The sequence below is a fragment of the Ambystoma mexicanum genome, chromosome 11 (genome assembly GCF_040938575.1).
Source record: "Ambystoma mexicanum isolate Mex_15411 chromosome 11, UKY_AmexF1_1, whole genome shotgun sequence".
Taxonomy (NCBI): Eukaryota; Metazoa; Chordata; class Amphibia; order Caudata; family Ambystomatidae; genus Ambystoma; species Ambystoma mexicanum.
Window position 1 is genome coordinate 830,720,733 of NC_090934.1, and position 27,984 is coordinate 830,748,716.

The 27,984-nt window shown below is 43.6% G+C and overlaps 1 protein-coding gene across 1 annotated transcript in view; it reads left to right on the forward strand.

The window, feature by feature from the left end:
- The first annotated feature begins 2,022 nt into the window (after positions 1 to 2,022).
- Positions 2,023 to 27,984, forward strand: part of OTOG (otogelin) — a 1,239,067-nt gene continuing 1,213,105 nt past the window's right edge. Inside the window, exon 1 of the mRNA XM_069625375.1 lies at positions 2,023 to 2,263. Coding sequence (XP_069481476.1) covers positions 2,023 to 2,263 — 241 coding nt within the window. The remainder of the gene's footprint in view (positions 2,264 to 27,984) is intronic.

The window sequence follows — 27,984 nt, forward strand, 5'->3', positions numbered from 1 at the left end:
AGGTATAGTTTCCCTTTCCTATGCAATTAGATTTAAGTGTTCTTAAAATCTGTACCCCAGGGCATGTGCTGGAAATGATCAATAGCTTGAGGGGCACCGCTAGTCAGCCTCCCCACCCCAGCACTGTCTGGCAACTCAGCGCTCCAGTGCACGGACTATGGAGAATACATGGCCCCACACCACTAGGCCACTATAACAGCACCACTTTTATAACCACAGTGTATATGCTCGTTAGGACAGCACAACAGCATGTGCTTGGAAGGCCTGGCAGCGTGAGCGCAACCCCTAGTCTAACTCCCCACAACAGCACTGCCTTTCAGCTTGGGATTCCAATAACTGGGCTCTGTAATGGTGCATAAACCCATGCCACTATGTCAACAACATCAACAATCCTCAGGGTCATCATTTAGGGGTCGCCGGGGGTCACAACTGCAACCCCTGAGTTCTCCCTTGCTACAATTAGTACAATTAGTAGGACTCTCAGATCAAACAACAAGGCACTGCTAGAAATCCCACGTTATAAATGCACCAGAGCAGGAGGAAGAAGCTTTAGAGTCCTCGCCCCTATCCTCTGGAACTCCCTACCTCTCAGCGTTAAAAATGAGGAAACTATTTCAGGTTTCAAAAAAGCACTGAAAACCTGGTTGTTCAACCAATATTGATATATCATGCTATCCTGTCATGGCCTAACCAATAATGGCATTGGCTGCTTGGTGAATGTGTATATCCTCCTTCCTATTCATTTAGTATATCAATTTTGTAATTGAACTGAAAACCTGGTTGTTCAACCAATATTGATATCTCATGCTATCCTGTCATGGCCTAACCAATAATGGCATTGGCTGCTTGGTGAATGTGTATATCCTCCTTCGTATTCATTTAGTATATCAATTTTGTAATTACACTGTATTTTAGAGCCGTTCGGCTAAATGCTATTCTTTCTGTTTGACTGTAACGCTGTGGAAGAAACTAGATAAGCTGTCTGTAACCTCGCCGTGATACCCTAGGGTCTGGGTATGTAACAAATGTAATAAATAAATAAAATAAAAATAAAATACTCCTGTGGTCTCCCTTGCTACCCCTAAAAAAAAAACAAAGAAAAAAAAGAAATACTTAAAAATAAATGTAATTGAGGTTCCTGGACTGTGGCCAGCAGCATGTCGCTCTTTGATTCTGGAGTGGCGGCTTTTTCTGGTAGCTATAGCCAGTCAGATAGCTCAGTGGCTAAAGCGCTCGTGTTGCAATGTGTGTGTGATTTGCAGGTTGCATGCCCGACTCCCGGCAAGATCAACTCAGCCATTCTTCCAGCTGAAGTTGATAAATGAGTACCAACACAGGTTGGGTGATATTGTATTTATATTTGTTCTATATGAAGTGCTTAAGTGTAAGTGCTACATTATAACACAGCATTATCATTTGGCCTTGGACAGTGATAACGTAACCATATTTTTTATAGCGTACTTAGACACAATGTTATGTGATTCCACTTCCTATTTTGTCAAGGGGTGAAAGGTGTTGTTCCATCGCTTCCTGTGATGTCACTTCGGGGTGGGGTCAGATGACATCACTTCCTGTGATGTCACCAGAGGTCAAGGGTCATGTGATATCACTTCCGCTACACCTGGCATTTTGGTGAATGACGTCCCTGATACTCCTTCTCTTCCTCTCCAAGTGTGGGTGGGGCTTCCCAGCATGGCTTCAGAATCAGGTTGGTGGTTGTGGGTGGCAGAGAAGACAGCGCAGAACAGCGGTGCCCTTGAACACAGCAGGTTATGACGCAAGGGCAACCGGTTGGGTATTTTATCCTCCTACTCTTCCTCTGTAAGTGTGGGGAGAGTCTTCACAGCCCAATTATGGAATCGAGGTGGTGGCGGCAGGCAGCAGAGAAGACAACGCAGAACAGCAGCGCCCTTGGCCGCGGCAGACTTCCTCAGCTCCTGGTTCCAGTGCAGCCACAATGAGTAGTAGCGAAATGGTACTCTGGGTAGATGAGCAGGTGTGTTCAAGCACTCATTTGGCACAATGTCGATGTTCAAGAAGAAAAAGGCAGAGGACGAGAGCTTAAGTCATTATGGTCCCTCAACTGGACCAGGCGGACATGTCCTCTTCACAGACCTTATTTCAACACTGGGCTGCTGTTCGGCGTGCTTTCCTGCAGTCGAGCTAGTGTCGAAACAGGGTGAATTGCTTTCATACAGCAGCAAGACAGCATGGAGTTTTCGTCAGATGGGGCTCTGCATGACTCGAGTTGACACTCGGGATGGTAAGAGTTGTCAGTCAGTTGGGTTGATAACATGTTTCTGCTGGGTCGAGTCTGCCTGTGACACAATGACTTCCAAGGGGTCAAGAGAGCAGTCGGGATGAGGTTCTGTTGGGTTGATGCAGTGAGTCAGATGATTCAGCAGTGGTGAGCTGGTATACAAGTCAAAATGGCAGTGATCTTCTCCAGTGCAAGATGCATAAGAAAATAAGCAACTCGAAGTTAATGCAGTGCCAAAAGCAGCACTACGCGTCCTGTGCCAGCACCAGGGGTGCCGATCAGATTCAAAGCAGCTAGAAGATGGCGAAACGGGATTCCAGCTGCTCTAGGGCCTCTGGTTTTCTTTGAGTCCCAATCCAAGGCTCCAGCACAAAGCCAATCCTTATGTCTCTAACCAAATGATGAGGGAGCCAGAACCAATGATTCTGCTATTATTAACTGCCACAGGAAAGTTGTATGGCTGCCTATGCAGACCACATTCCCAATGAAAACCTACCCACATTTGGTGTTGCCAGACTTAGGTTATTATGGGCAGCTTTGCCCTAGTAGAGGTTCAGGTTTGCATGTACACCATATGACCCAACTTCTATATGCGTTCCAATGACATAATAGCAAATTTGGGAAGAAGCGTTTGGAAATTGCTGTACAAACATTATTGTGTTTTGCCATTCAGGGCTTCAAGATACTGTTACTGATGGTACGGAATTTTTCATGTGACATGCCTCATTGCGTACACTTATTGCAGTCTATCCGAATTGACTTTGCTTTTCATCCTCAAAGACAGTGATGGCTCACTAGCTGCAATCAAGGGTCCCTATTAAAAGATTCTTATGTTGGCAGCAGGCACTGATCATCCAGTCCTGCCAATTCTCGGGTGAAGGATGCACCTGCTGTCCCAGGTGTTGAGGTAAATCAATCATGTATTAAAACATTTGAAAGGAACCTTCCAGCTAAAGGAATCTCTCCCATAGTTAAAAAAAGTGTTTTAAGAGCATTGACCTAGTGTGCCACCTTTGTCTGAGAGCAAAGCAAAGGATGTTTTTCAGCAGACATTTTAAGGAGGATCCAGCGAGTTTTCTGGTTATCTTCTGAGTCCATAAATCGTTGTAAGCTGTAAAGCAGTTCGTGCTTTGTGACGATGATGGGGAATGCTTTATTTCTGCTGTATACTTCCAAGTCGTTATACTGTCCCAGTACATTTCACACACAGCCATCTTAAAAGAGAAATAATTTACCTTCAGAATTAGCAAATGCAGTCAATTACTTCATACTGATTTCGAAACAAGATAACACACTAATATTATGGTTTCATTTTCTCTGATAACTTATTTATTTATTTATTTGAAAAATACTGTGTTTGAAGTAAAAGAGTAGGTGCTTAGTCATACATCTTCAGTTAAAGGCCTAAATTGTGCTGCAAAACCTTGATTGTATGCATGTATATGCATTATCGTCAAACATATTTATTAGGAAATAATAGCATGGTTTAACTTGTGAGGTACATGATCCAAAATAATGTTTTACTGTTATATATTTGCATTCTGATGATTGTGTTGCAGTTCCAAATTTCCAACCACCTTTGTGTTGTTAACAAAGAGGAGTATGGCATGTCAATGCGCGCTCAGTTTTTTCAACGCCTAACATTTTTGATAGAAGATTGTGTTCCTCTATGGCTAGGTTTACCGCAGCTTGTCATCATTATAAATGCCTGTCTTCTTCCAAACATGTGTGGATCCTCAATAACTTAAAACATTGTTTCCCTATTGAATGCTTTTAGCGCAGGGAGATTTTTCTCACGGTACAAATGAAAGATGCATGAGCCATCTGGGGTTACAGGTGTTAAAGCCAATACATTTAAAACATCTAAATGGACTATCTAGTCTAAATAACACACATGCATAAAGTGTTCAGAGAACAGGAATAGTACTGAGTGAAACCAAACATTTTTGCAACCTCTTATTTTTTTTAAGTCTGCCCAAGATCAGACCCACCTCATTGTAGTTTGCAGGGTAAATGGTGCTTCTAAACTGAAACGGGGAGTGTGGGGGAGTTGCTTTCAATGCCAATCACTTGTCAAACATTTCCTGCTACATTCAAGGTGCCACTGACCTGGTGTTGTTTGTATTACCAGAGTGACATTGATATTTCCAAAGAGTGATATGAGGTCATGCCAAGACTTCCATACCCTCACCACCTTGGCATACTTGACTTAGGCTAAGAACAGAAACAGTAAAATCCACATTATGTGTCAAGAGTAATTAACTAATGAATACATGTCTGCCTGTCAATCTCATTTGTAACTGTGGGACACCCACTTCACTGCCTTGCAAATTTTGAGTTTTAATGTAGTGTGAAGAATCTGGGCAATTCGTCCATGCTCTCTAGGGGGGAAACACCCCCTGTGAGGCTAAGGAGGTCAACTTGCTCTGCAAGACCCTCGCTAGGTATCTGGGCAAGTGGGAACTCACTGTAATGTTATGTAAAAGGTTCTCATACTGTACACTGTTCCCACCAGCATGGTTTCTTAGTACTCTGGTGGATCTGCAAAGCAAGGGGGTTTGGGTGTAAGTTAGTCAGACTGAGCAGGAGAAGAGAGCACGAGAGGTGTGATGTGCTGTTGGCAGCTTCAGTTCGGTTGACACTGTTCACTGAGCGTAGGTTTGTTTTTCGGTTGGTAGCAGCCATGTGCTGTTGGGCAAAGTTATGTGTGGTTTGTTTTGTTGATATGGTGTTGTGAAGTGTGTGCTGTTTGTTGTGCTGTAGGGGTATGGTTGTGTTTAGTTCAGAGTGTGAGAAGGTGTTTGCAAAAGGGTGAGTTAGCGGCCATACCATTTCCTATGCCTGCTGTTCTGGCTAACTCTGGCCCATATCCCTGCCCCTGTCGTACATTCTTGTGTGCAGCAAATACCACCCCACCGGGTTACTCCAAGGGTGATGTGTCCCCTATGCCACGTGGTTCGTCCGTGCAAGATATTTCAACCTAACACAGATCGGCTAAATGTCAGTGAATGCTCACCAACGCAGCCAGGCCAAATATGAGACAAGGCTGACCAACACAAATGGGCTAAATGTGAAATAAGGCTCACCAACACAGAAGGGTTCAATACGAGATATGGATCACTAACACAGATGGGGTGCACCCATGGAGAAACTCCTACGTTTGAGATACTGAGCAGTGGGAGAAAAATGCCTAAATTGCAGTCACAGCAAAAAATATAAAATGCCTGAAATTGGGACCCAGCAGTAAATTAGAACCACTTAGATTTGAGACACTTGAGCAGAGGGGAAACACCTGAATTTGAGACACAGCAGAGATTGGAAAAATACAAACTCGCTGACTTACATGGGCGTGCTATGTTCTGTAAGGCAGTAAGAGTGATAGGGCATTACTGGAGTGCAGTAATTGCTGAACTCCCCACACTTATCTCATTAGTCACTACTGGTTGATGGCAGCAGGCTTCCCAGGCAAACACGGGTAAACACAGAGTGGACCTGCTTTATCAGGAGCTGCCCTTTGCCTTGTGGTCCTTAGCTGGTGGCTGCCCAGCGAGGGCTGCCCAGGCCCTGCCTGTAAAGAGGTGTTCCTGGACAGTAGTAGGCCAATCAGCACGGAAGCTGGTCGGAGAGGGGGAAGGGAGAAGGCCAATCTGAAAGCGATGCAGACGGAGATGCAAAAAACATAAACATGCCTATGGGGCTGCAAGAGGGTCACTTGGCCTTACCTTCGTGAAGTTTGTGCCCAGCCCGAACCTGGACATAAACAGGTTGAGTTGGTAGGCCGCAAGAAAAACCACCATGTTTTCTGGATTTGGAAGGGGCCCGACAGCCAATCAGCATGGGGGTGGGCGGGAGATGGAACGGGAGTGAAGAGGCTGCTCTGCATTATTCCCAGTCGTGGGTGTAAAAATGACATAAAGGTGCCTATGGGGCAGCAAGGGGGTCGCTAAGCCTTGCCTTCATGAAGTCCCTTCCCAACTCGACCCTGGATCTAAAGAGGCCAAGTTGGGAGGCTGTAAGCGAAACCACCTTGCTTCTTCGATATGGAAGGGGCCCAACAGCCAATCAGCGTTGGGGGTCCGTGGGAGCTGGGCAGGGAGGGGGTGCAAGGAGGCCACTCTGCAACCCCCACAGAGAGGGATGTAAAAAATATATAAAGGTGCCTATGGGGTTGCAAGGGGGTCACTAGGCCTTACCTTCATGAAGTATGTGCCCAACTTGACCCTGGACCTAAAGAGGTCAGTTGGGAGACCACAAGTGAAATCACCATGCTTCCTTTATAAGATGTGGCCAGAGAGCCTCTCTGGGACAAGGACTCCCATTCCAATGAGGACCTCCGTGATCAGACTAAATTGTCTGCCTACCTGGGACCAGGGTCATCATTTAGGGGTCGCCAGGGGTCACAAATGCAACCCCTGAGTTCTCCCTTGCTACAATTAGTACAATTAGTAGGACTCTCAGATCAAACAACAAGGCACTGCTAGAAATCCCACGTTATAAATGCACCAGAGCAGGAGGAAGTAGCTTTAGAGTCCTCGCCCCTACCCTCTGGAACTCCCTACCTCTCAGCGTTAAAAATGAGGAAACTATTTCAGGTTTCAAAAAAGCACTGAAAACCTGGTTGTTCAACCAATATTGATATCTCATGCTATCCTGTCATGGCCTAACCAATAATGGCATTGGCAGCATGGTGAATGTGTATATCCTCATTCGTATTCATTTAGTATATCAATTTTGTAATTACACTTTATTTTAGAGCCGTTCGGCCAAATGCTATTCTTTCTGTTTGACTGTAACACTGTGCAAGAAACTAGATAAGCTGTCTGTAACCTCGCCGTTATACCCTAGGGTCTGGGCATGTAACAAATGTAATAAATAGATAAAATAAAAATAGAATACTCCTGTGGTCTCCCTTGCTACCCCTAAAAAAAGAAAAACAAAGAAAAAAAGAAATACTTAAAAAAATAAATGTAATTGAGGTTCCTGGACTGTGGCCAGCAGCATGTCGCTCTTTGATTCTGGAGTGGCGGCTTTTTCTGGTAGCTATAGCCAGTCAGATACCTCAGTGGCTAAAGCGCTCACTGTTGCAATGTGTGTGTGATTTGCAGGTTGCATGCCCGACTCCCGGCAAGATCAGCTCCGCCATTCTTCCAGCTGAAGTTGATAAATGAGTACCAACACAGGTTGGGTGATATTGTATGTATATTTGTTTTAAATGAAGCGCTTAAGTGTAAGTGCTACATTATAACACAGCATTATCATTTGGCCTTGGACAGTGATAACGTAACCATATTTTTATAGCGTACTTAGACACAATGTTATGTGATTCCACTTCCTATTTTGTCAAGGGGTGAAAGGTGTTGTTCCATCGCTTCCTGTGATGTCACTTCGGGGTGGGGTCATATGACATCACTTCCTGTGATGTCACCAGAGGTCATGGGTCATGTGATATCACTTCCGATACACCTGGCATTTTGGTGAATGACGTCCCTGATACTCCTTCTCTTCCTCTCCAAGTGTGGGTGGGGCTTCCCAGCATGGCTTCAGAATCAGGTTGGTCGTAGTGGGTGGCAGAGAAGACAGCGCAGAACAGCGGTGCCCTTGAACACAGCAGGTTATGACGCAAGGGCAACCGGTTGGGTATTTTATCCTCCTACTCTTCCTCTGTAAGTGTGGGGAGAGTCTTCACAGCCCAATTATGGAATCGAGGTGGTGGCGGCAGGCAGCAGAGAAGACACCGCAGAACAGTAGCGCCCTTGGCCGCGGCAGACTTCCTCAGCCCCTGGTTCCAGTGCAGCCACAATGAGTAGTAGCGAAATGGCACTCTGGGTAGATGAGCAGGTGTGTTCAAGCACTCATTTGGCAAAATGTTGATGTTCAAGAAGAAAAAGGCAGAGGAAGAGAGCTTAAGTCATTATGGTCCCTCAACTGGACCAGGGTGACATGTCCTCTTCACAGACCTTATTTCAACACTGGGCTGCTGTTCGGCGTGCTTTCCTGCAGTCGAGCTAGTGTCGAAACAGGGTGAATTGCTTTCATACAGCAGCAAGACAGCATGGAGTTTTCGTCAGATGGGGCTCTGCATGGCTCGAGTTGACACTCGGGATGGTAAGAGTTGTCAGTCAGTTGGGTTGATAACATGTTTCTGCTGGGTCGAGTCTGCCTGTGACACAATGACTTCCAGGGGGTCAAGAGAGCAGTCGGGATGAGGTTCTGTTGGGTTGATGCAGTGAGTCAGATGATTCAGCAGTGGTGAGCTGGTATACAAGTCAAAATGGCAGTGATCTTCTCCAGTGCAAGATGCATAAGAAAATAAGCAACTCGAAGTTAATGCAGTGCCAAAAGCAGCACTACGCGTCCTGTGCCAGCACCAAGGGTGCCGATCAGATTCGAAGCAGCTAGAAGATGGCGAAACGAGATTCAAAGCAGCTAGAAGATGGCGAAACGAGATTCAAAGCAGCTAGAAGATGGCGAAACGGGATTCCAGCTGCTCTAGGGCCTCTGGTTTTCTTTGAGTCCCAATCCAAGGCTCCAGCACAAAGCCAATCCTTATGTCTCTAACCAAATGATGAGGGAGCCAGAACCAATGATTCTGCTATTATTAACTGCCACAGGAAAGTTGTATGGCTGCCTATGCAGACCACATTCCCAATGAAAACCTACCCACATTTGGTGTTGCCAGACTTAGGTTATTATGGGCAGCTTTGCCCTAGTAGAGGTTCAGGTTTGCATGTACACCATATGACCCAACTTCTACATGCGTTCCAATGACATAATAGCAAATTTGGGAAGAAGCGTTTGGAAATTGCTGTACAAACATTGTGTTTTGCCATTCAGGGCTTCAAGATACTGTTACTGATGGCACGGAATTTTTCATGTGACATGCCTCATTGCGTACACTTATTGCAGTCTATCCGAATTGACTTTGCTTTTCATCCTCAAAGACAGTGATGGCTCACTAGCTGCAATCAAGGGTCCCTATTAAAAGATTCTTATGTTGGCAGCAGGCACTGATCATCCAGTCCTGCCAATTCTCGGGTGAAGGATGCACCTGCTGTCCCAGGTGTTGAGGTAAATCAATCATGTATTAAAACATTTGAAAGGAACCTTCCAGCTAAAGGAATCTCTCCCATAGTTAAAAAAAAAAGTGTTTTAAGAGCATTGACCTAGTGTGCCACCTTTGTCTGAGAGCAAAGCAAAGGATGTTTTTCAGCAGACATTTTAAGGAGGATCCAGCGAGTTTTCTGGTTATCTTCTGAGTCCATAAATCGTTGTAAGCTGTAAAGCAGTTCGTGCTTTGTGACGATAATGGGGAATGCTTTATTTCTGCTGTATACTTCCAAGTCGTTATACTGTCCCAGTACATTTCACACACAGCCATCTTAAAAGAGAAATAATTTACCTTTAGAATTAGCAAATGCAGTCAATTACTTCATACTGATTTCGAAACAAGATAACACACTAATATTATGGTTTCATTTTCTCTGATAACTTATTTATTTATTTATTTGAAAAATACTGTGTTTGAAGTAAAAGAGTAGGTGCTTAGTCATACATCTTCAGTTAAAGGCCTAAATTGTGCTGCAAAACCTTGATTGTATGCATGTATATGCATTATCGTCAAACATATTTATTAGGAAATAATAGCATGGTTTAACTTGTGAGGTACATGATCCAAAATAATGTTTTACTGTTATATATTTGCATTCTGATGATTGTGTTGCAGTTCCAAATTTCCAACCACCTTTGTGTTGTTAACAAAGAGGAGTATGGCATGTCAATGCGCGCTCAGTTTTTTCAACGCCTAACATTTTTGATAGAAGATTGTGTTCCTCTATGGCTAGGTTTACCGCAGCTTGTCATCATTATAAATGCCTGTCTTCTTCCAAACATGTGTGGATCCTCAATAACTTAAAACACTGTTTCCCTATTGAATGCTTTTAGCGCAGGGAGATTTTTCTCACGGTACAAATGAAAGATGCATGAGCCATCTGGGGTTACAGGTGTTAAAGCCAATACATTTAAAACATCTAAATGGAGTATCTAGTCTAAATAACACACATGCATAAAGTGTTCAGAGAACAGGAATAGTACTGAGTGAAACCAAACATTTTTGCAACCTCTTATTTTTTTTAAGTCTGCCCAAGATCAGACCCACCTCATTGTAGTTTGCAGGGTAAATGGTGCTTCTAAACTGAAACGGGGAGTGTGGGGGAGTTGCTTTCAATGCCAATCACTTGTCAAACATTTCCTGCTACATTCAAGGTGCCACTGACCTGGTGTTGTTTGTATTACCAGAGTGACATTGATATTTCCAAAGAGTGATATGAGGTCATGCCAAGACTTCCATACCCTCACCACCTTGGCATACTTGACTTAGGCTAAGAACAGAAACAGTAAAATCCACATTATGTGTCAAGAGTAATTAACTAATGAATACATGTCTGCCTGTCAATCTCATTTGTAACTGTGGGACACCCACTTCACTGCCTCGCAACATTTGAGTTTTAATGTAGTGTGAAGAATCTGGGCAATTCATCCATGCTCTCTAGGGGTGAACCACCCCTTGTGAGGATAAGGAGGTCAACTTGCTCTGCAAGACCCTCGCTAGGTATCTGGGCAGGTGGGAACTCACTGTAATGTTATGTAAAAGGTTCTCATACTGTGCACTGTTCCCACCAGCATGGTTTCTTAGTGCTCTGGCGGATCTGTAAAGCAAGGGGGTTTGGGTCTAAGTTAGTCAGACTGAGTGGGAGAAAAGAGCACGAGAGGTGTGATGTGCTGTTGGCAGCTTCAGTTCGGTTGACACTGTTCACTGAGCGTAGGTTTGTTTTTCGGTTGGTAGCAGCCATGTGCTGTTGGGCAAAGTTATGTGTGGTTTGTTTTGTTGATATGGTGTTGTGAAGTGTGTGCTGTTTGTTGTACTATAGGGGTATGGTTGTGTTTAGTTCAGAGTGTGAGAAGGTGTTTGCAAAAGGGTGAGTTAGCGGCCAATACCTTTCCTATCCCTGCTGTTCTGGCTAACTGTGGCCCATATCCCTGCCCCTGTCGTACATTCTTGTGTGCAGCAAATACCACCCCACCGGGTTACTCCAGGGGTGATGTGTCCCCTATGCCACGTGGTTCGTCCGTGCAAGATTTTTCTCCCTAACACAGTTCGGCTAAATGTCAGTGAATGCTCACCAACACAGCCAGGCCAAATATGAGACAAGGCTGACCAACACAAATGGGCTAAATGTGAAATAAGGCTCACCAACACAGAAGGGTTCAATACGAGATATGGATCACTAACACAGATGGGGTACACCCATGGAGAAACACCTATGTTTGAGATACCGAGCAGTGGGAGAAAAATGCCTAAATTGCAGTCACAGCAAAAAATATAAAATGCCTGAAATTGGGACCCAGCAGTAAATGAGAACCATTTAGATTTGAGACACTTGAGCAGAGGGGAAACACCTGAATTTGAGACACAGCAGGAATTGGAAAAATACAAACTTGCTGACTCACATGGGAGTGCTATGTTCTGTAAGGTAGTAAGAGTGATAGGGCATTACTGGAGTGCAGTCATTGCTGAACTCCCCACACTTACCTCATTAGTCACTACTGGTTGATGGCAGCAGGCTTCCCAGGCAAACACGGGTAAACACAGAGTGGACCTGCTTCTTCAGGAGCTGCCCTTTGCCTTGTGGTCCTTAGCTGATGGCTGCCCAGACAGGGATGCCCAGGCCCTGCCTGTGAAGAGGTGTTCCTGGACAGTAGTAGGCCAATCAGCACGGAAGCTGGGCGGAGAGGGGGAAGGGAGGAGGCCGTCCTGAAAGTGCTGCAGACGGAGATGCAAAAAACATAAAAGTGCCTATGGGGCTGCAAGAGGGTCACTAGGCCTTACCTTCGTGAAGTTTGTGCCCAGCCCGAACCTGGACATAAACAGGTTCAGTTGGTAGGCCGCAAGAAAAGCCACCATGTTTCCTGGATAAGGAAGGGGCCCGACAGCCAATCAGAATGGGGATGGGCGGGAGCTGGACCGGGAGCGAAGAGGCCGCTCTGCATGCACCGCAGTGGTGAGCTGGACCGGGAGCGAAGAGGCCGCTCTGCATGCACCGCAGTGGTGGGTGTAAAAATGACATAAAGGTGCCTATGGGGCAGCAAGGGGGTCGCTAAGCCTTGCCTTCATGAAGTCCCTTCCCAACTCTACCCTGGACCTAAAGAAGCCGAGTTGGGAGGCCGTAAGCGAAACCACCATGCTTCTTGGATAAGGAAGGGGCCCAACAGCCAATCAGCGTTGGGGGTACATGGGAGCTGGGCAGGGAGGGGGTGCAAGGAGGCCACTCTGCCACCCCCACAGAGAGGGATGTAAAAAATACATAAAGGTGCCTATGGAGTTGCAAGGGGGTCAGTAGGCATTACCTTCATGAAGTATGTGCCCAACACGACCCTGGACCTAAAGAGGTCAGTTGGGAGACCACAAGTGAAATCACCATGCTTCCTTTATAAGATGTGGCCAGAGAGCCTCTCTGGGACAAGGACTCCCATTCCAATGAGGACCTCCGTGATCAGACTAAATTGTCTGCCTACATGGGACTTGAAAAAAAAACATTTTGTTCTCATATTTTGACTACAACTACCAGTGATCCTCCTTCCAACCCTTTGGATTCAGGTAATGCTGGGTTTAATCTGAATGCTGCCATCAAGGAAGAAGGACACACCCTTTTCGATTGTGATGACATTCTTAAACCCAGTAAGAACTGTGAATGGAGAAAGATCCCCTATGCAGTGAGTGACTCCTACGGAAGCAGGAGAATCAGTGTTACACAGAGGGAAGCCCCTGTAGAGATGTTCTCGAGGAGTGGAGTCATGTCAAGTGGTGGCATAGGTGAAACAAGACCCATTAGCTGTAGGCTACGAGGCAGGTGCTCTGACCAAGAAAGAGGTGCCGGCCAGGAGAGAAACGGAGATGGAAATAAAACTGTCTTCCCTTGTGGCTGGACCACTAGAGACCATTGGTGGTCCTGACACCCAGCAACCAACACCGGGACCAGGGAAAGAAAAGGATTCCAAGTTCCGAGCTCCACACGGCAAGTGCCAGTACCAGTGAGATGAGCACGACTAGGGGAGCAAGCACACTCAATGTGAGGACGCCATTGAGAGCTGTAAAGTTTGGATTCAAAGACTACCAAAGCCGTCCATGGTATGAGAGACTTGGTAAAATGAACGGGCACAAGACCCAGGAAAAACCGAGTGAAAGAGATATGAATGCTGTATATCAAGGCTGTGGAAGCCACTCGCAGCATGAACATTTGAGAGAACCAAATGGGCACATGCCCTGTGAACAAGTGAGTGAAACAGATACATGTACTTTGTGACAAGGCTGGGAAAGTCGACAAATATATGAGATTAATTGGACGGAGAACCAATTACCCTACCAAAGAGCCACAGAACTTTGGGGAGTTCCAGTGCCACAAAGGTGGGATACAGAGAAATGCATGAAAAGTGATACTGGAGGGATTTGACCAATGGTAAAAACTGAGTAAAAATAGAAGAGGAATTCCTCTTTTCCAAAGGGAGAAGAGAAAAATATAAAAAGGCCTCCTGTTTTCCCTTTAGTTAGATTTTCCAAAGTGGCAGGGCCAGTTAGTTGGGTAGGATTTGAACTCAAGACTCTTTATTTTTGGGCTTGGAAAGCACTCTTAGTTTTTGTTTTTGAAAGTAGGAACTCCCCTCATAGTGATAAGGTCAGATAGGCATTATTTTTATAATGTGAATAAACAAGTTTGAACCATGACCCATTGTAGCCTGTCCTTCTTTTGTTTCTCCACAGTAGACTAAATCAAGCTAAGAACAATAATGTAATGATTTTTATGATAATGTAATGTCATGATTTTCATACCCTGCATGCCAGAACCTGCAATAGAAAATAATACTTTACCCCACACAACTCTCTGGAGAGAGTTCAATCTCTGTGCTCAGTGCAAGAGTAACCATTATCTAAGAGCACCCGACAGATTTATGATTGGATAGAAATATTGGGCCTCATTACAAGTTTGCTGGTCCCGTTGTAACAGCGCTGGTAAGCTACCAGTGCCGTTACTACCAGACCGGCAAACTAAGAGTTCTGCTTGTGGGTGCCTTTGTGGCTGCCAGGTCTGACCTGGCGGCCTTCCCGGCACCCGCGAGCAGAGCATTTCGGATGCACTGGCACCATTCATGAATGGTGCTGTTGCATCCGGCTTCCAATGGGAATGGGGAAGAATATTTTCTGGTCCCTGGCAATGGGGAAATACAGGGACTGCCACGGTTGTAATGGCCCTGTTGTTCCCCACTCCCAGGGGCCAGAAAAATGTCCAAGTTTGGCGTCAGCCTGCCGGTTTTACCAGCAAGGCTACCGCCAAACTTGTAATGATGGCTCTACCTCTAGAGTACCTAGGAACCAATTTGTGTTACCCTTAAGTGCTTGATAAATATTAGATTTGATCAATATTTTCTCTTCACAGTTTTAGCACGAAACCAAAAAGCATTTACATCTGCAATATAGTCTCTTCTTTACTCATAAATATAAACACATTAAGCATGTTCTCACTCTCTGTTTTAGTATTTATGTATATTTATTTCCTTGTAGAGTACATTTATTAACATTAAAAATAGTATAGTTAAACAAAATGCAGTTCCCAACATAAGCAATAAAGTAGTTGAATAGAGTTGTGCATGATGCTCTTCTATTTACTTCTAAATGCTACAACTAATCATTAATGGGCAAAGCCATTGTGGCACAGTGAAACATAACAACATACTCACAGTAGTGCTGGCAGGATTAGCTGGCATGGGATTGGCCAGGTGTAACGCACCAAACCCTGTCAATCTTGTTGTAAGGAAAGGGGCAAGAACTCTATAAAAAGTCCATGGCTTCTAAAGGGAAGTTAACAAAGAACAAACTTAAAGCAATTTAAAGCCAAGGGTTAAAATAGTTGAGGTAAGGCATTTTAAATTCATCTGCAAAGATTCTTCTCTCCGCCCTCTGTGCATTGATGAATCCACTTATCTTGGCCAAGGAAATGTGAGGGACCACACAGCCTAATATTATGGGCTGTGCCAACATTTAGCATCACTATAAATTCAGTGTTTCTGCTGCACAGGGACAGTTGAAAGGATTACTTGATAAAAATACATCATGGCGTCTCTCAATGGTGTAACAATGGAAAAGAAAAATATGTCAATCAATTATCCCCAAATCCTCAAACTATTGAAACAGTTAAAGAATCAAATGTGAAAAATTGGTAACAATTTGGACCCATGAGCAGATTTACAGTCTCAGTGCGAAGGCATCTGAAAGCTGTTTGCTCCTTCTTACCAAAGCAGTTCAGCCTAGTTATGTAGTTTTCCCACCAAATTATTGAATCAAGCATTAAAGATTTGAATTTGGAAAATTAACAAAATGCTAATTCTAGGCTGATGGGCATACATACTGCCATGGCCCATGCAATACATTAGCTGCTTGCTTTCTCTTACTCAAGCAGTTCACAATCTGCAAGGTCCTCCAACTCTGCCTCCATCTGGATTCTTCAAGAATGTGGCTTCTGTCTGCCTCTGTACTCGGTGTGTACCTGGTGTAACTGATGTTCTGAACCGCTAGCTATATAGAGTATAAAACAACCTGTTATGCTTATCTGAACCACCCCCTCTGCCTTGCTCACCAATCCTGACTAGAGGACTTTTTTTCTATTTTCTTTTTTCCTTGCTAGCCTATGCTTCATCTCTCTTGCACCTTTTACTTTGAACAAATAAAGCCAATATCAAAACCACACTCCGAACACCTATCCATACCTATCAACCTGATCTCTCTTCCCCTGAGACTCAACTTCCCTACTCTTCCTTACAGCATCAACTGAAACATGCTGAGTCTGTATGCAACACAACCCAGATCCTCATCCCCTTATCAGGGAACTACCTCCAAGACACACCAACCATAAACAAAATCTATTCCATAATCCAAAACTGGATGGCCTTAAACAGTCTTTGCCTAAACAATGACAAGACAGAGATACTTATTGTGGGCTCTCAGCCCAAAATAAACACTTTTCACTCCGACTACGCTGCCATCAATATAGACGCCACCATCATCCCAGTACTTAAACATGTTAAAACCCTAGGATTCTACCTGGATTCCAACCTTACCCTTACCAAACATATTAGCACTCTCTCATCCTCCACATCCTACACCTCAAAACCTATCTCCCTCAGCCGCCAATTATTGACACTGACTAACTGCATTACATTGGCCAGGGCCCTGATTCTATCAAGACTTGATTACTGTAATGTACTATTCCTAGATACCGTGACCACCAACCTCAACAAATTGTAGTTGATACAAAATAAAGCCTTGCGGACTGCACTTGGAATAAGAATCAGATCATATATCCAAATCCGTAGAGAGCGCCATTGGTTACCTATCAAAGCTAGAGTTATCTTTAAAACTCTATGCATTACATTCAAATGCCTCAATGAAAAAGCACCCATCTACCTAAACCAGGTAATCTCCAAAAAAACAATACCAGAATCTTAAGATCCAACAACCAGTCACTTCTGGTCTTACCGCGATTTAAGAAGAGAAGAGCAGGGGGCACTAGTTTCCAACATTTAGCTGCTAAGCATTGGAACTCACTTTCACAAGCCATCAAAAATCAGGAAACCCTCTCGGGATATAAAAAACTCCTGAAAACCTGGTTATTCAACCAATATTAATAACAAAACCAGCTCAACACCCTGTAAAAATGTATTATTGCCTTCTCCTCTGTATATATTGCTATGATATATTCTATTGAGTGTCACTGTCTCTACATTTTGTACCTTTGCCAATGTAACTGTGCCACACCGGCTTACTAAATGCATGCACTAAATGCAGGCTGTCTGCAACCTCACTCTTATACCTAAGGGTCTGGGCGAGTAACTGCTCTCCTTTCTATCAGTGAAACCTGGATTTCTCCATCTGACACTTTCACCTTGGTGGCAATACATAACTCCAAACTATCCTTCAATGACTCTCCTCATCTGACTAGAAGAGGTTGAGGCTTCAGACTCCAACTCTCTTCCCGCCTCATTGCCTCATAAATCTCCAATGCCATGTCCTCTCCAACCTCTTTCGAATTTACCATTCTACTATTGATCCACCTCACTCAGTTCAAATCATTTCCATCGATCGCCATCCAGGTCCCACTGGACCATTCTTTGATGAACTTGGGCAACTCCTTGATTCTTTTTCCATTGAACATAACCTAATTTTCTTAGGTGACTTTAACCTTCCCTCTCCAACTACTTCTGAGAAATCTGAATTTCAGTCTTTTTCTAGTGAACATGCTCTCTACTCTATTCATAATCTACCAACCCAAACCGGGGGCAACTCTTTGGATCTCTTATTCCTCTCCTCCTCTCTCTCAGTCACTGATGCTGTTTGGCTCCAAATGAATCCAGTAATCAATAACAAGGTGCACAAATTGCAGCAGAAATACCATTCTTTAATGCATGCAGTTATCGTATGGGAGATCAATCAAGTGACCAAAAGTCTCAGGACTCTCAATCTGCTTACATTGGGCCACAGTTTTATAAACAAAAACCATAAAATTACAATATATTCCAAACATTAAGTAGATTCAGATCCTAATTCTCCTACTGGCTCTTGCCATTTACACACCTAAAGATCAACATACATTACCCTACTCTTGGTTAGTACATTTACACCTGACATCCCATATCCATCCCCCTGCAAATGACCTAATAGGGCAATTAGAAAAGTGAAATGAGCACCTTGTGGCATCAATATTAGATACACTAACATCCTTTCCCCTGACACTACACATATTGGCACTCAAGACCACTCTCAGAACTTGCAGCTTCTTCACCGTGAAACATATATTTCCAACTACAACATTGATACATGTTACTATCCCCATTATTCAGCTAGGCCAAGTACAGAAACTGTTAGTTTGCATTATGTTCATGTTGCTTGGGAAAGAGAGATGCTAATAGAAAAAACATGTAATGGAGGTCCCACTTTTGAGAAGTAATTTATTGTATTATTTGTGCTAGCAAGCCCCTCCACCATGATCTCGGCAGTCCTAAGACTTCACTAGAGGGTAGTAGATTCAAAGCCTGATTCAGTATTTTGGCAGTGCCTCAAACCAAGGCCTAGTTTACACCAAAGCACATCCTTTGCAACTTATTTTGTTTCCATCTGACATAAATCGTTATTCTGTGTGCTCAAATTCCCTGGGATAAGCTTAGTGAGAAAGGATAACAGGAACTTCATCTCTGAAACAATAGCAAATATGATAAATGTTTGCACTGCCTTTCTATACAGCCGCTCAGTAGCAACTTAAAAGGTTCTCTTTGATGCAGCAGAAGTGAGGCCTAATCAAAAATGCCAGAGACATTAAAACAATGTGGCAATGATACCAACATTAAAATGGCAGAAACATTTGAATTTGTAGTATTCTCACAGCCTGTATAACCCTTTAAATTTAGGGCATTACATTTTCCTATTAACGTACCCCCTCTAGTTAATTCATTGACTAAACCCCACCTCTCTTTCATCTTGTAAAAAGGAGTTTTCAGTACCCACACTTTGCTGACATTTTGCAAATCTCCTCCATATTCCTCTGGGCTGCACGGTAAGAAACAGCAATTGCCATTCACTGTACAATCAACATAAGGTTCAATGTATTTTCTGGTTCATTCGGGTGATCAAAGTGTGTTCCTGGTGGACCATTTGGATATTCTATTCCAAGCATGAGAGGAGGATCCTCCCAAGTGCATTGTTCTATTTGTGTGTGATCATTTGGCAAAAGGGGAGTGTCATTGACCGGTTTCAGTGTAAGTGACATTGTGGGCATTGTTTTCAACATTATCTTCTTGGAGCATCCCTACAATTAGTTGACAAGTGCAGTAAAGAACAAGTAGCAAAACAAGAACAGGAATCAGAAGTTTGAAAATATCACTCATGCATATTTCTCATGCATGAGGGTACCCATGAGGGTACTCATTAAAAAACAGACATACATTAATACTTTTCTTTAACTCCACCCTCTTTCTCCATTGTGGTGAAATTGTGTATTGCATTTATTGCCTGTGTAAGATTCCATTATCCGCATCGTTGAAAGGTGTCTAAGTACAACCGGAAGTGCCCACTTTCACACACACTCCACCCTCCATTTCAGTTCTTAAATGTAAAATGTAACAGTTTAAAAGAGTGGTCAGCCTAATCGCTCTCAGTGCTTTCCTCTTGGCATTCAGCCCATATCCAGTTTCATTAGGGAATCGTATCGATTCCCACCTGATGATTTGGAGCCATTTAGCGCTGCCCTCTGTTTGTATCCCAGGAGCGAAAATTGAGGCAAAAAACAAAAGCATTTCAGATAAAGATCATAATTATTTAATCCAAAGCACTTGCCAGTACATATTTACATACATTACTATTATTACCCCAATCGAAATTGGTAAAAGAGGGCCAGACCCACTCATGCATTAAATACACAGGCTTGGACATTGAGTTTCGGCTGATTGCTGTGAGGTTAACGTCTGTGACTATTAACATGGGTGTTTGTAGTGTTTCCATGGAACATATTCCTCTCCAGGAAGGAGAAATTTGCATATGAGCCATCCCTTCACACACCCCAAAAATGTCCATGAGTGCTGCTGTAGCCCCTTGGATGTCAGGGCTTTTTGACCATAATGTTGCACCGCTTGCTAGACCCCACAAACACACTGCGGTTGCCTCTGAAACACAAGGGGAAACATCTAAGTTCTATGATCGTTGTCAGGGGTTTATATTGATCTATCAAGGTCCAGCTGGTGGCATATTTCTTCCAGGCAGCAAAACATGTTTTGTTTATTTGTAATACTGCACTCTTGGGTAAACCAAACATCGCTCCTGCTTTGCACCCAATCAGCCCGTCGACCCATTCATGTTTGTAAACAATAGCAACTTTTATCTGCAATAGAGGTCATTTTCTACAGTGAGGCTTCCCCTGTTCTACTTCATCAGAACACTGGAACTTGGGTGGTGCCATAAAGAGAACCCTATTCTTCCTCTCTCCATTTGTTGGATAACTATGTTTAAGACTCTTCAAACTTCTCTCTCTCTCATCTTTTTTCAATTTTATGTAGTTATCTACATATACTGTTGTGTTAACTTTTACCCACTGTACTTGAACCTTGTGTCCCTGAATCAGCACTCGCACCCTACATAAGGCCAGGTGCACTAAACACTGTACCACCTTTTGTGCTATTTATTGTGGTATAAACAATCTTGAAGTGGCTGTGCATGGGGGATAAATGAACAAAAAATGCAAGATTCACTTGCCTTCTCTTTTCCTACTGCCCTCATGTGATGGTATCACATGTTATTGTCTGCATGGTGATTTACATCCTTAGATCTACCTAAAATAACACTTGTGTTAGAAATCCCTCCTAATTCTAATTATAGAGACAATAATATTCACTGATACATTTGCAATGTTAACCTAATTATTGGAGCCACCCCTAGAAAGAAACCATATGCATTTGACGATGAAGAAAGATAGAGACATAAGGCAGAAGAGAAGAACAATGTAAGGCATATACATCCTAATATTGCCAGCAGTCTTTGGAGGCTGTGAAGAAGTGTTAATATCCAACCGCCCAAAAGGACGTATTGTTTTTAAAATCACATCTTAATATTCCCCCTCTTGTTCCTTCTGCTGTTGGGGAGATAAAGTGGAGCTCTTCCCTTTTGCTCATGTTTATCCATGACTTCTTGCCAAAAACTTTCATTGCTGCAGGTGTGGCTTAGATGACGTTGTACGGTGTAGTGAATTCTGGCTCCCTCCACTTGCACACAAAGTTGTGTACCCAAACACAATTGCCTGGGAAGAGTTGCAGTGTAATAGCTGTGACGGTTCTTTATGTTGCTGCAATGACTCGGTCACTGGTGTAGCATTCTCTTCTCGGTGGAGCCCAATCTGGTGAGGCATAAACCTGACCGAGTTTGTTAGTTCACTAAGATACCCTCAAATTCATCATCTAAAACTTCAGCAGAATTATGTGCATCAGAGGCTGGGCATGCCACTGTCAGGGGTGTATGCAGCTTCCTACCAGGGAAAATCTCATGCGGAGTAAAATGCTGATCAGTACCAGGCTGATTTCTTAGTGCATTCAGGGAAAGCAGCAGACAGTGTAGCCAGCTCTTGTGCAGAGTTTCGCATAACTGAGCAAGCCTTAGTTTCAATAAACCATTTAACCACTGCTGTATCCTCTTGATTTGGAGGTGGTAAATTAAGCACAGTTTGTGCTTTATGTCCAATAAAGAGGAGATCTCTTTAAAAATCACATTGAAAAAGTGAGCCCCAATGTCTGATCTCAGGACACAACATATTCCCCGCCAGAGGAATACTTCATGTGCTACAAATGTGGCTGCTAATTTGGCATTGGGTGAACACAACAACAATCAGATAACCAAAGTTACTGCATCTGTTAACCATGTTCACGTAGTTGATGTACAAGTGTTGAGAATCGCCTGAGGGGTGGAACATATGGCTTTTAGTGTGCGACCTGTGGTGTACATTTTGCACATGATGCAATTGTATATAAAATCATCTACATGTTCTTGAAGGTTTGCAATGAACCACTCTTTCTTTACATCTGCTGCAATGTACTGCTTAGTTGTATGTGCAGGGAAGTGCAACTGCTTGAGGGCAACAGTAAGAAATGCTTGTGCCGTAACCTGTTTGCCTGAAATGTTCTGTCTCCATATTGCATCTTTGGGGGATAATGAGCATCTTCTCTTTGTCCATAACCTTTCTCCTGCTGGGGAGCTTATGCCTGTAATACAATCATTTGGGCCAACGGGATTGCATTGTAAGCAGCTGTGAGTTATGCTTGCTGTAACACTAATTAGGTTATACTGTGGCATTGGAATTGACTGAGTATGCTGCTTCATTTGCTGCTATGTCTCCTGCACTGTTGACATAAGCAGTTGGGTCTGTATTGTTTTGTGGGTTGCACACTTAACTTCTGCCACTGCTGTAGGTAGTGCTAATGCGTCAATTAACCTGCTAACCTGCAGAGTAGAGCTGCATGCTGCACTGGAATGCCATCTGATTTTCTGAACCCACGGCTGCACCATCTAGATAGACCGGAATTTACTGTAGAGCTGACATATGATAAAACTGAGTAAATGGTGGTAGGACATTCTTGGGATAGTTATAATGCTCTAATTAGTGCTAGAAGCTCTGCTGCCTGTGCAGAGTAGTGCTTGGGCAGTCATTCTTTTGCTAACACCTGTTAGTCTCCTGACTCCAGGATCACTGCTGTTGCTTCCGTGTGCCTTTGTCCCATAGTTTGATCAATCATTGATAAATTGTTAAAGAAGAGTGTTTTCCCTTCTGTAAGTGCATCTCTAATGTGGATATTGCCATCTGTAATCTCGTCATATGTAGTGTAATTATATACTATTTCATCTGGCTGCATGGGCTCTTAATGAATGTGCCTGGATTGTTCGACACCTGACAATGAGAATGGAGGGGTTGGACAACATTACCTCATACCCTGACACTCGATGTGTGGTGAGAGTGGATTTTGATTTCTCTAATATTTCAATAATTGCGTGCTCTGAGTAACCGAGCACCCCGTTGTGATGGTGGATGATTTATGTATTTCGAAAGCAGTGGCTGCTAGAGCCTGCTCACAAGGCAAAGTGTCCCTGCTTGTCCGGATCTAGAAGCCTACTGTATAAAAACAAAGGCTTATGTTCCAAGGGCGTCCGTTGAGTTGAGTGTGGACAGCTGTCATTATTTGGCCATTTGAATGTGAGAACATGAACAAAACAAATGGTTTAGTCTGGAGTTGCTAAAATAGGTGCATTACTGATCAAATGTTTACATCCCTGACATTATTGGGCCTTCTCATCTGTCCAGACAATGTGTCCCTGAACGTTCTGTACTTGATTCAAACCCTTGCAATAGCGGTTTGGTGTAAGCAGAATATTCAAATATCCATACTTGACAGTAGTTACATAACCCTAATATCTGTTGCACCTGTGTCACTGTGATTGGATGTTGTGTGTGGTGTCCTGTTGCTGCCCTTTCTGTGGTTACTCTATTCCCTTCGGATGATATTATCTGTCCCACAGCCTCTTGCTGGCAATACTACAGCTTCTCATTGTCTACTTTGTAGCCCTTTCCTGCCATTAGAGTCAGTAGTTTTACTGAGTCTCTTCTACATTGTTCTCCTGATGGTCTACAGACCAGAAGGTTGTCCACTTGCTGAATGATTGTGCTTGGTACTTGTACGTTTCCTAAATCCATTTGCAATTCTCTGTTAAAAATACTAGGGGATTCACAGTACTCTTGTGGCAAACAAGTGTGTTGAAGTGTGTTGAAATCTCTGGCTCCTACAAGTAAATGCTGTGAGGTGCAATGAATGGAGAAAAATGCATTCTTGATATCTACCGCAGTGAAAGGCATGGCTTCTGTAGGGATGTTACAAAAGTTGGTGGCTTGGCTGGGGACATCTGGGAATTCTGCCTCTACAATGTTATTCAATGGGCAGAGGTCCTGAACCATCCTCCAAGATTACCCTTTCACGTTTTTGACTGGGTATATAGCCATGTTACATGGTGATTCTGATTGCTGCATTATGCCCTGCTGTCATAAAGTTATAGGAGTGAGACAGAGTCCATCCTCCACCTCTTTTGATATGGGATATTGCTTTACTTAGGTCAACACTGTACCTGGTTTCAAGTTGATGCAAACCACCCCTGTGCCTTTTAACAGCCCTACATCGTGGGGGCTGCTGCTTTATAACTCTTTGGGGACCTTCTCTAAATCCCAAAGTCTTGGGAAGGGGCATGGTGTGGAATACTTCTGTCTTCTACAATGAATTGGCAAGGTATGGACATTTCAAATATCATTTCTCTCTCACCCTCTGTGTCTTCGAACAGCCATTCATCTGACACATCCCTCAGTTGCTGTGTTGGGTCAATGCATAGAACTGTGCGCCATTCAAGATAGATCTTCTTCATCAAAACCAGACAGCATTACAAAGTCTGCCGTAGTGATTACTGCTTCCAAATATATCTTGATAATGGCACCTGGTGCCCTTTCCTGGGGTTTAAACCCAGCAGATATGCAACAAATCCTGTCCTTAATCCCTTGCACCCAACCTAACACAAATTTTACCACATAAGGAACACATCTAGATGGAGCAGAATGCCCAGCTGGGTGCAGGGAACTTCAGAGTAATTGTATTAGACCTACTGCCCGAGCAAGGTATGTGCCTTGGTTTTGAACACACAATACCGGCCCCTATAAATTAGATGGTCATATTCAGCTTGCCCACAAGGTCGCAGCCCAAGAGGTTGACTGGGGTGTCTTGTGAATACAATAAAGGTGCTCAAATCTCTTGTGTGCCTATAGTGATGGGTACATATTCGGTGAAAGGAACTGTTAGGGAGAATTCTCCAGAATGGCTAATTTCCCTTCCCTAATGAGTCCCTCAGCAGCTTTGCTGCGTTTCTAGGATTTGTTTTTATCACCTGGTAAGAGTGTGAGCTTTTTTTCCTACTCTTACATGTGTTTTGCTGTTTGTTGTACATTTTAGTGTTCATGGATATGGAGTCCCACCAACTCCATAGGCATCATCTTTTTACTGTGTATCACACAGCACCTTTAGTGCAGTGACACAGGGTTGTCTTTTCAGACTTCCCACTTTAAACTCCATTTTCTTGGGCTGACTACTGTCCCCTAGAACATGTAAAGTTGGCATTCACTTTTACTTTTTTAAAGACTTTACTAGTCTTTTTAAATTTACAGACCCAGTACACCCTATCTTCCAATAGAGACCGGAGGGGTTAATAGTTATCCCCTTTTTTCTGATTCTCATGGAACATTAATTTGTTCCCCTTTCTCTAAGATTTGGCTGGTGGCAGTGGTATCTACCCTTTTCTTTCTACCGCAAGCTATGAAAATAGCCTCGGTGTAGTTAGAGGCTATGGTGATAGCCTCAAACTCTAAACCCACTGGACCACTTTTATTTTCATTCGGTTCCAGCTGCGTTTATTCACCATTTCTTTTTGTAAAGGTCTTTCTCGTGTTTTACTCTGCGCGCCAAACCAGGTTTGGTTCCCTTGTTCGCTGTCCTTTGGCAGGCTTCTACACAGAAGCCTTCCTTAGGCGCCTGCGTGTCTGGGTGGGCTGAACGTGAGGGAGGGGTTTTACGCCCCCTGCACAGGGTCTCCTCGGAGACCCAAGTCGCACTCTATTTTGATTGGCTAGGTGACTGTTCCGCCAGGACAGCTACCCTGCTGTTTGATTGACAGCTAGGCTGTATGAATGGGGGATTTGTTGCATAAAAAGTCGGTCTCTGGGACTGGAAGGCAGAGTCGCCACTGGATCGAGAGAGCCAACGAGAAGCTGAAGGAAGACGACGGCTGCACCTCCTGGACATCCTGGTGAAGCCCTGCTGCACGTACGAATCACCTGAAACTAGGACGACAGAGGAGATCTGCAAAGAGTCTTCACCCCTTGAGCTTGTTGGGACCAACCAGCTCACAAAGCCTTTGGACCTCCTCTTCAGTCTGGTCGAATTTGCTGTGCTACAGGAAACCAGATAGCCAGTGAGAGAGAGTCCCTTTGTGCTATTTAGGTGTGCACATTTTATTCAACGCTTTGCTCTGCTGCTGGCTTCTTCCCTGGGTAGTGCAGGACCCTCCAGTCTTCCTTCTTCTTGTCAGTCCAAAAGTTGCTTCAGGAACCGTGAGCCTGCAGGAACTGCCAGGAACTACCGCCTCAGCTACAGCATTCTTCTTCATCTAAGGTGCTGTTCAAATCCGGTCGTTCGCTCCATCTGACCGTGGTGAAAGTGTTTTAAATCTTTCGCCTCTCCAAAGGCTTGTCCTTCTCTACTATGTTGAATAACTTTTCCTCCAACCAAGGACGTTTTAAATTCCTGGCAAATACTTAACTGCAAACTACTCTGAACTGTGTGATCCTCTGCAAAGACTCTGAACCATTAACATTGGCCCAGGCCTATTGACTTGAATCCTCATTGTAGTAAGCCTTTTCTAGATTGCCCTGCCTATAACTCGTTGGGGTTGTTGCTATTGAATAACCTTGTATTTCCTCCCCTTTTAAATTGCTGGAGTGCCATTTTGCTCACACTTAATTTTTAAGTTTAGCTTGTCCAGAATTGATTGGTTGTTGTGGTATTCTAATAAGATTGTGATTTTCTGCTGCTTTATAATAGTGAGTTGTTTTATAACTGATGGTGTTTGTTTGAATCATAGTAATTGTTGTCCTTTGTGTAACTTCTGGTTCTGCCCACTTTACTCTTGAGATAAGTCTGGCTGCTCAGCCATCACTACCACTTTATTGTGTAGCACAGGCTTGTACCAAAGGTGAAATTGTACTAACACTTGGAGTCTTAATTGTGTGTGGTGTTCCCAAAGGGCACTGCATATAATTCTGCCTAACAGGAACTGATACAGTAGCCCCAGAAAACCCCTGCATGTGCATTATTTTCTCTGACAAAGGAAACCTCTCTCCCTAATACAGGACTTGGTAGCCACTGTGTCGACCAAAAAGGAGCATTTTCTTTTACATTTTTTTTAAAATTTTTATTAATAAGAGTCATCATAAAATACAACAAAAGAAAAAGGATGATTTTTGTTTCCTCGTCTATCGTTCATGATGTCATGTACTTGATATATCCGGCCTAGAGAGTTATCGAGGCGTTTGTCAGGTTTTAACCTCCCGTGGATGTCTCTATCACCATCCAAAATTGGAAGACTGCAAAAAGCACAGTTTATTCTTCGCCCAAAATCAGAGAAGTCCATCTTTCTTCTTGGGTAGGTATGGCAAGGGATCCAGGTAGGTGATCGGCATATTTACATCTAAGTTCTGCTGGTACTTTGCATACCATCACAATGTGGTATAGGGTTTCTACCTGTGAATTGTTGTGGCAAAAGCAGCAGGTATTCGGGAGCTCTCTTAATTGTTTCATTTCACCCAATATCTTGTGTGTGGGAAGAAGGTTGAGTCTGAAATGCAGAAAGAGATTGCACCATTTTGGAGATGGAAGGAGCTGGAGATATGGAGGAAGTTGGTTAAGCTTTCGTGCTTCCAATGTGCAGTTGATAGATAGCCGATACAGAAATGTCAGGTTCTGGGTCTGAATCCAGTCTGTGTTCTGTATGTTCTTCTTAATGGCAAGGGGGTTATTCTTTAGTGTGTCCGTTGAAGATTCCAGTGCCTCTATTCAGTTTATACATATGGACTTCCATTTGTTCAGCATGGAGTTATTCGAAGAGAGTAAGTTTGTTCTCAAGATGTCAATGGCTGGAACATCGTCATCCACAATTGTTTTATGGTATAGATTTCCATAACACTTGGGAGTGGATAGATTGTAGGCCTAGTTCGTATCGAATTCTTTGTACTGGGAACGATCTGAGCAGAGGCTTCACATTCCTTCAGAAGAGGCCTTCCAGCCTATCCCAGGTCTGGTGTGAGAGATTTAAAACAGCTTCAGCTCCGTAACATAATATGGCAACAACTTTTTGTTGTTAGAAAGTATGTAAGGGCCACATGGAGAATTTACCATATTTTTGATGTAATATCAAGCCTTGCCGAGCCAGGGATTTGGTTTTTGTTCTGAGAATTTCCACCCAGTCTTGCTCACAGATACTTGAGTTGATGTAGATTGCCAAG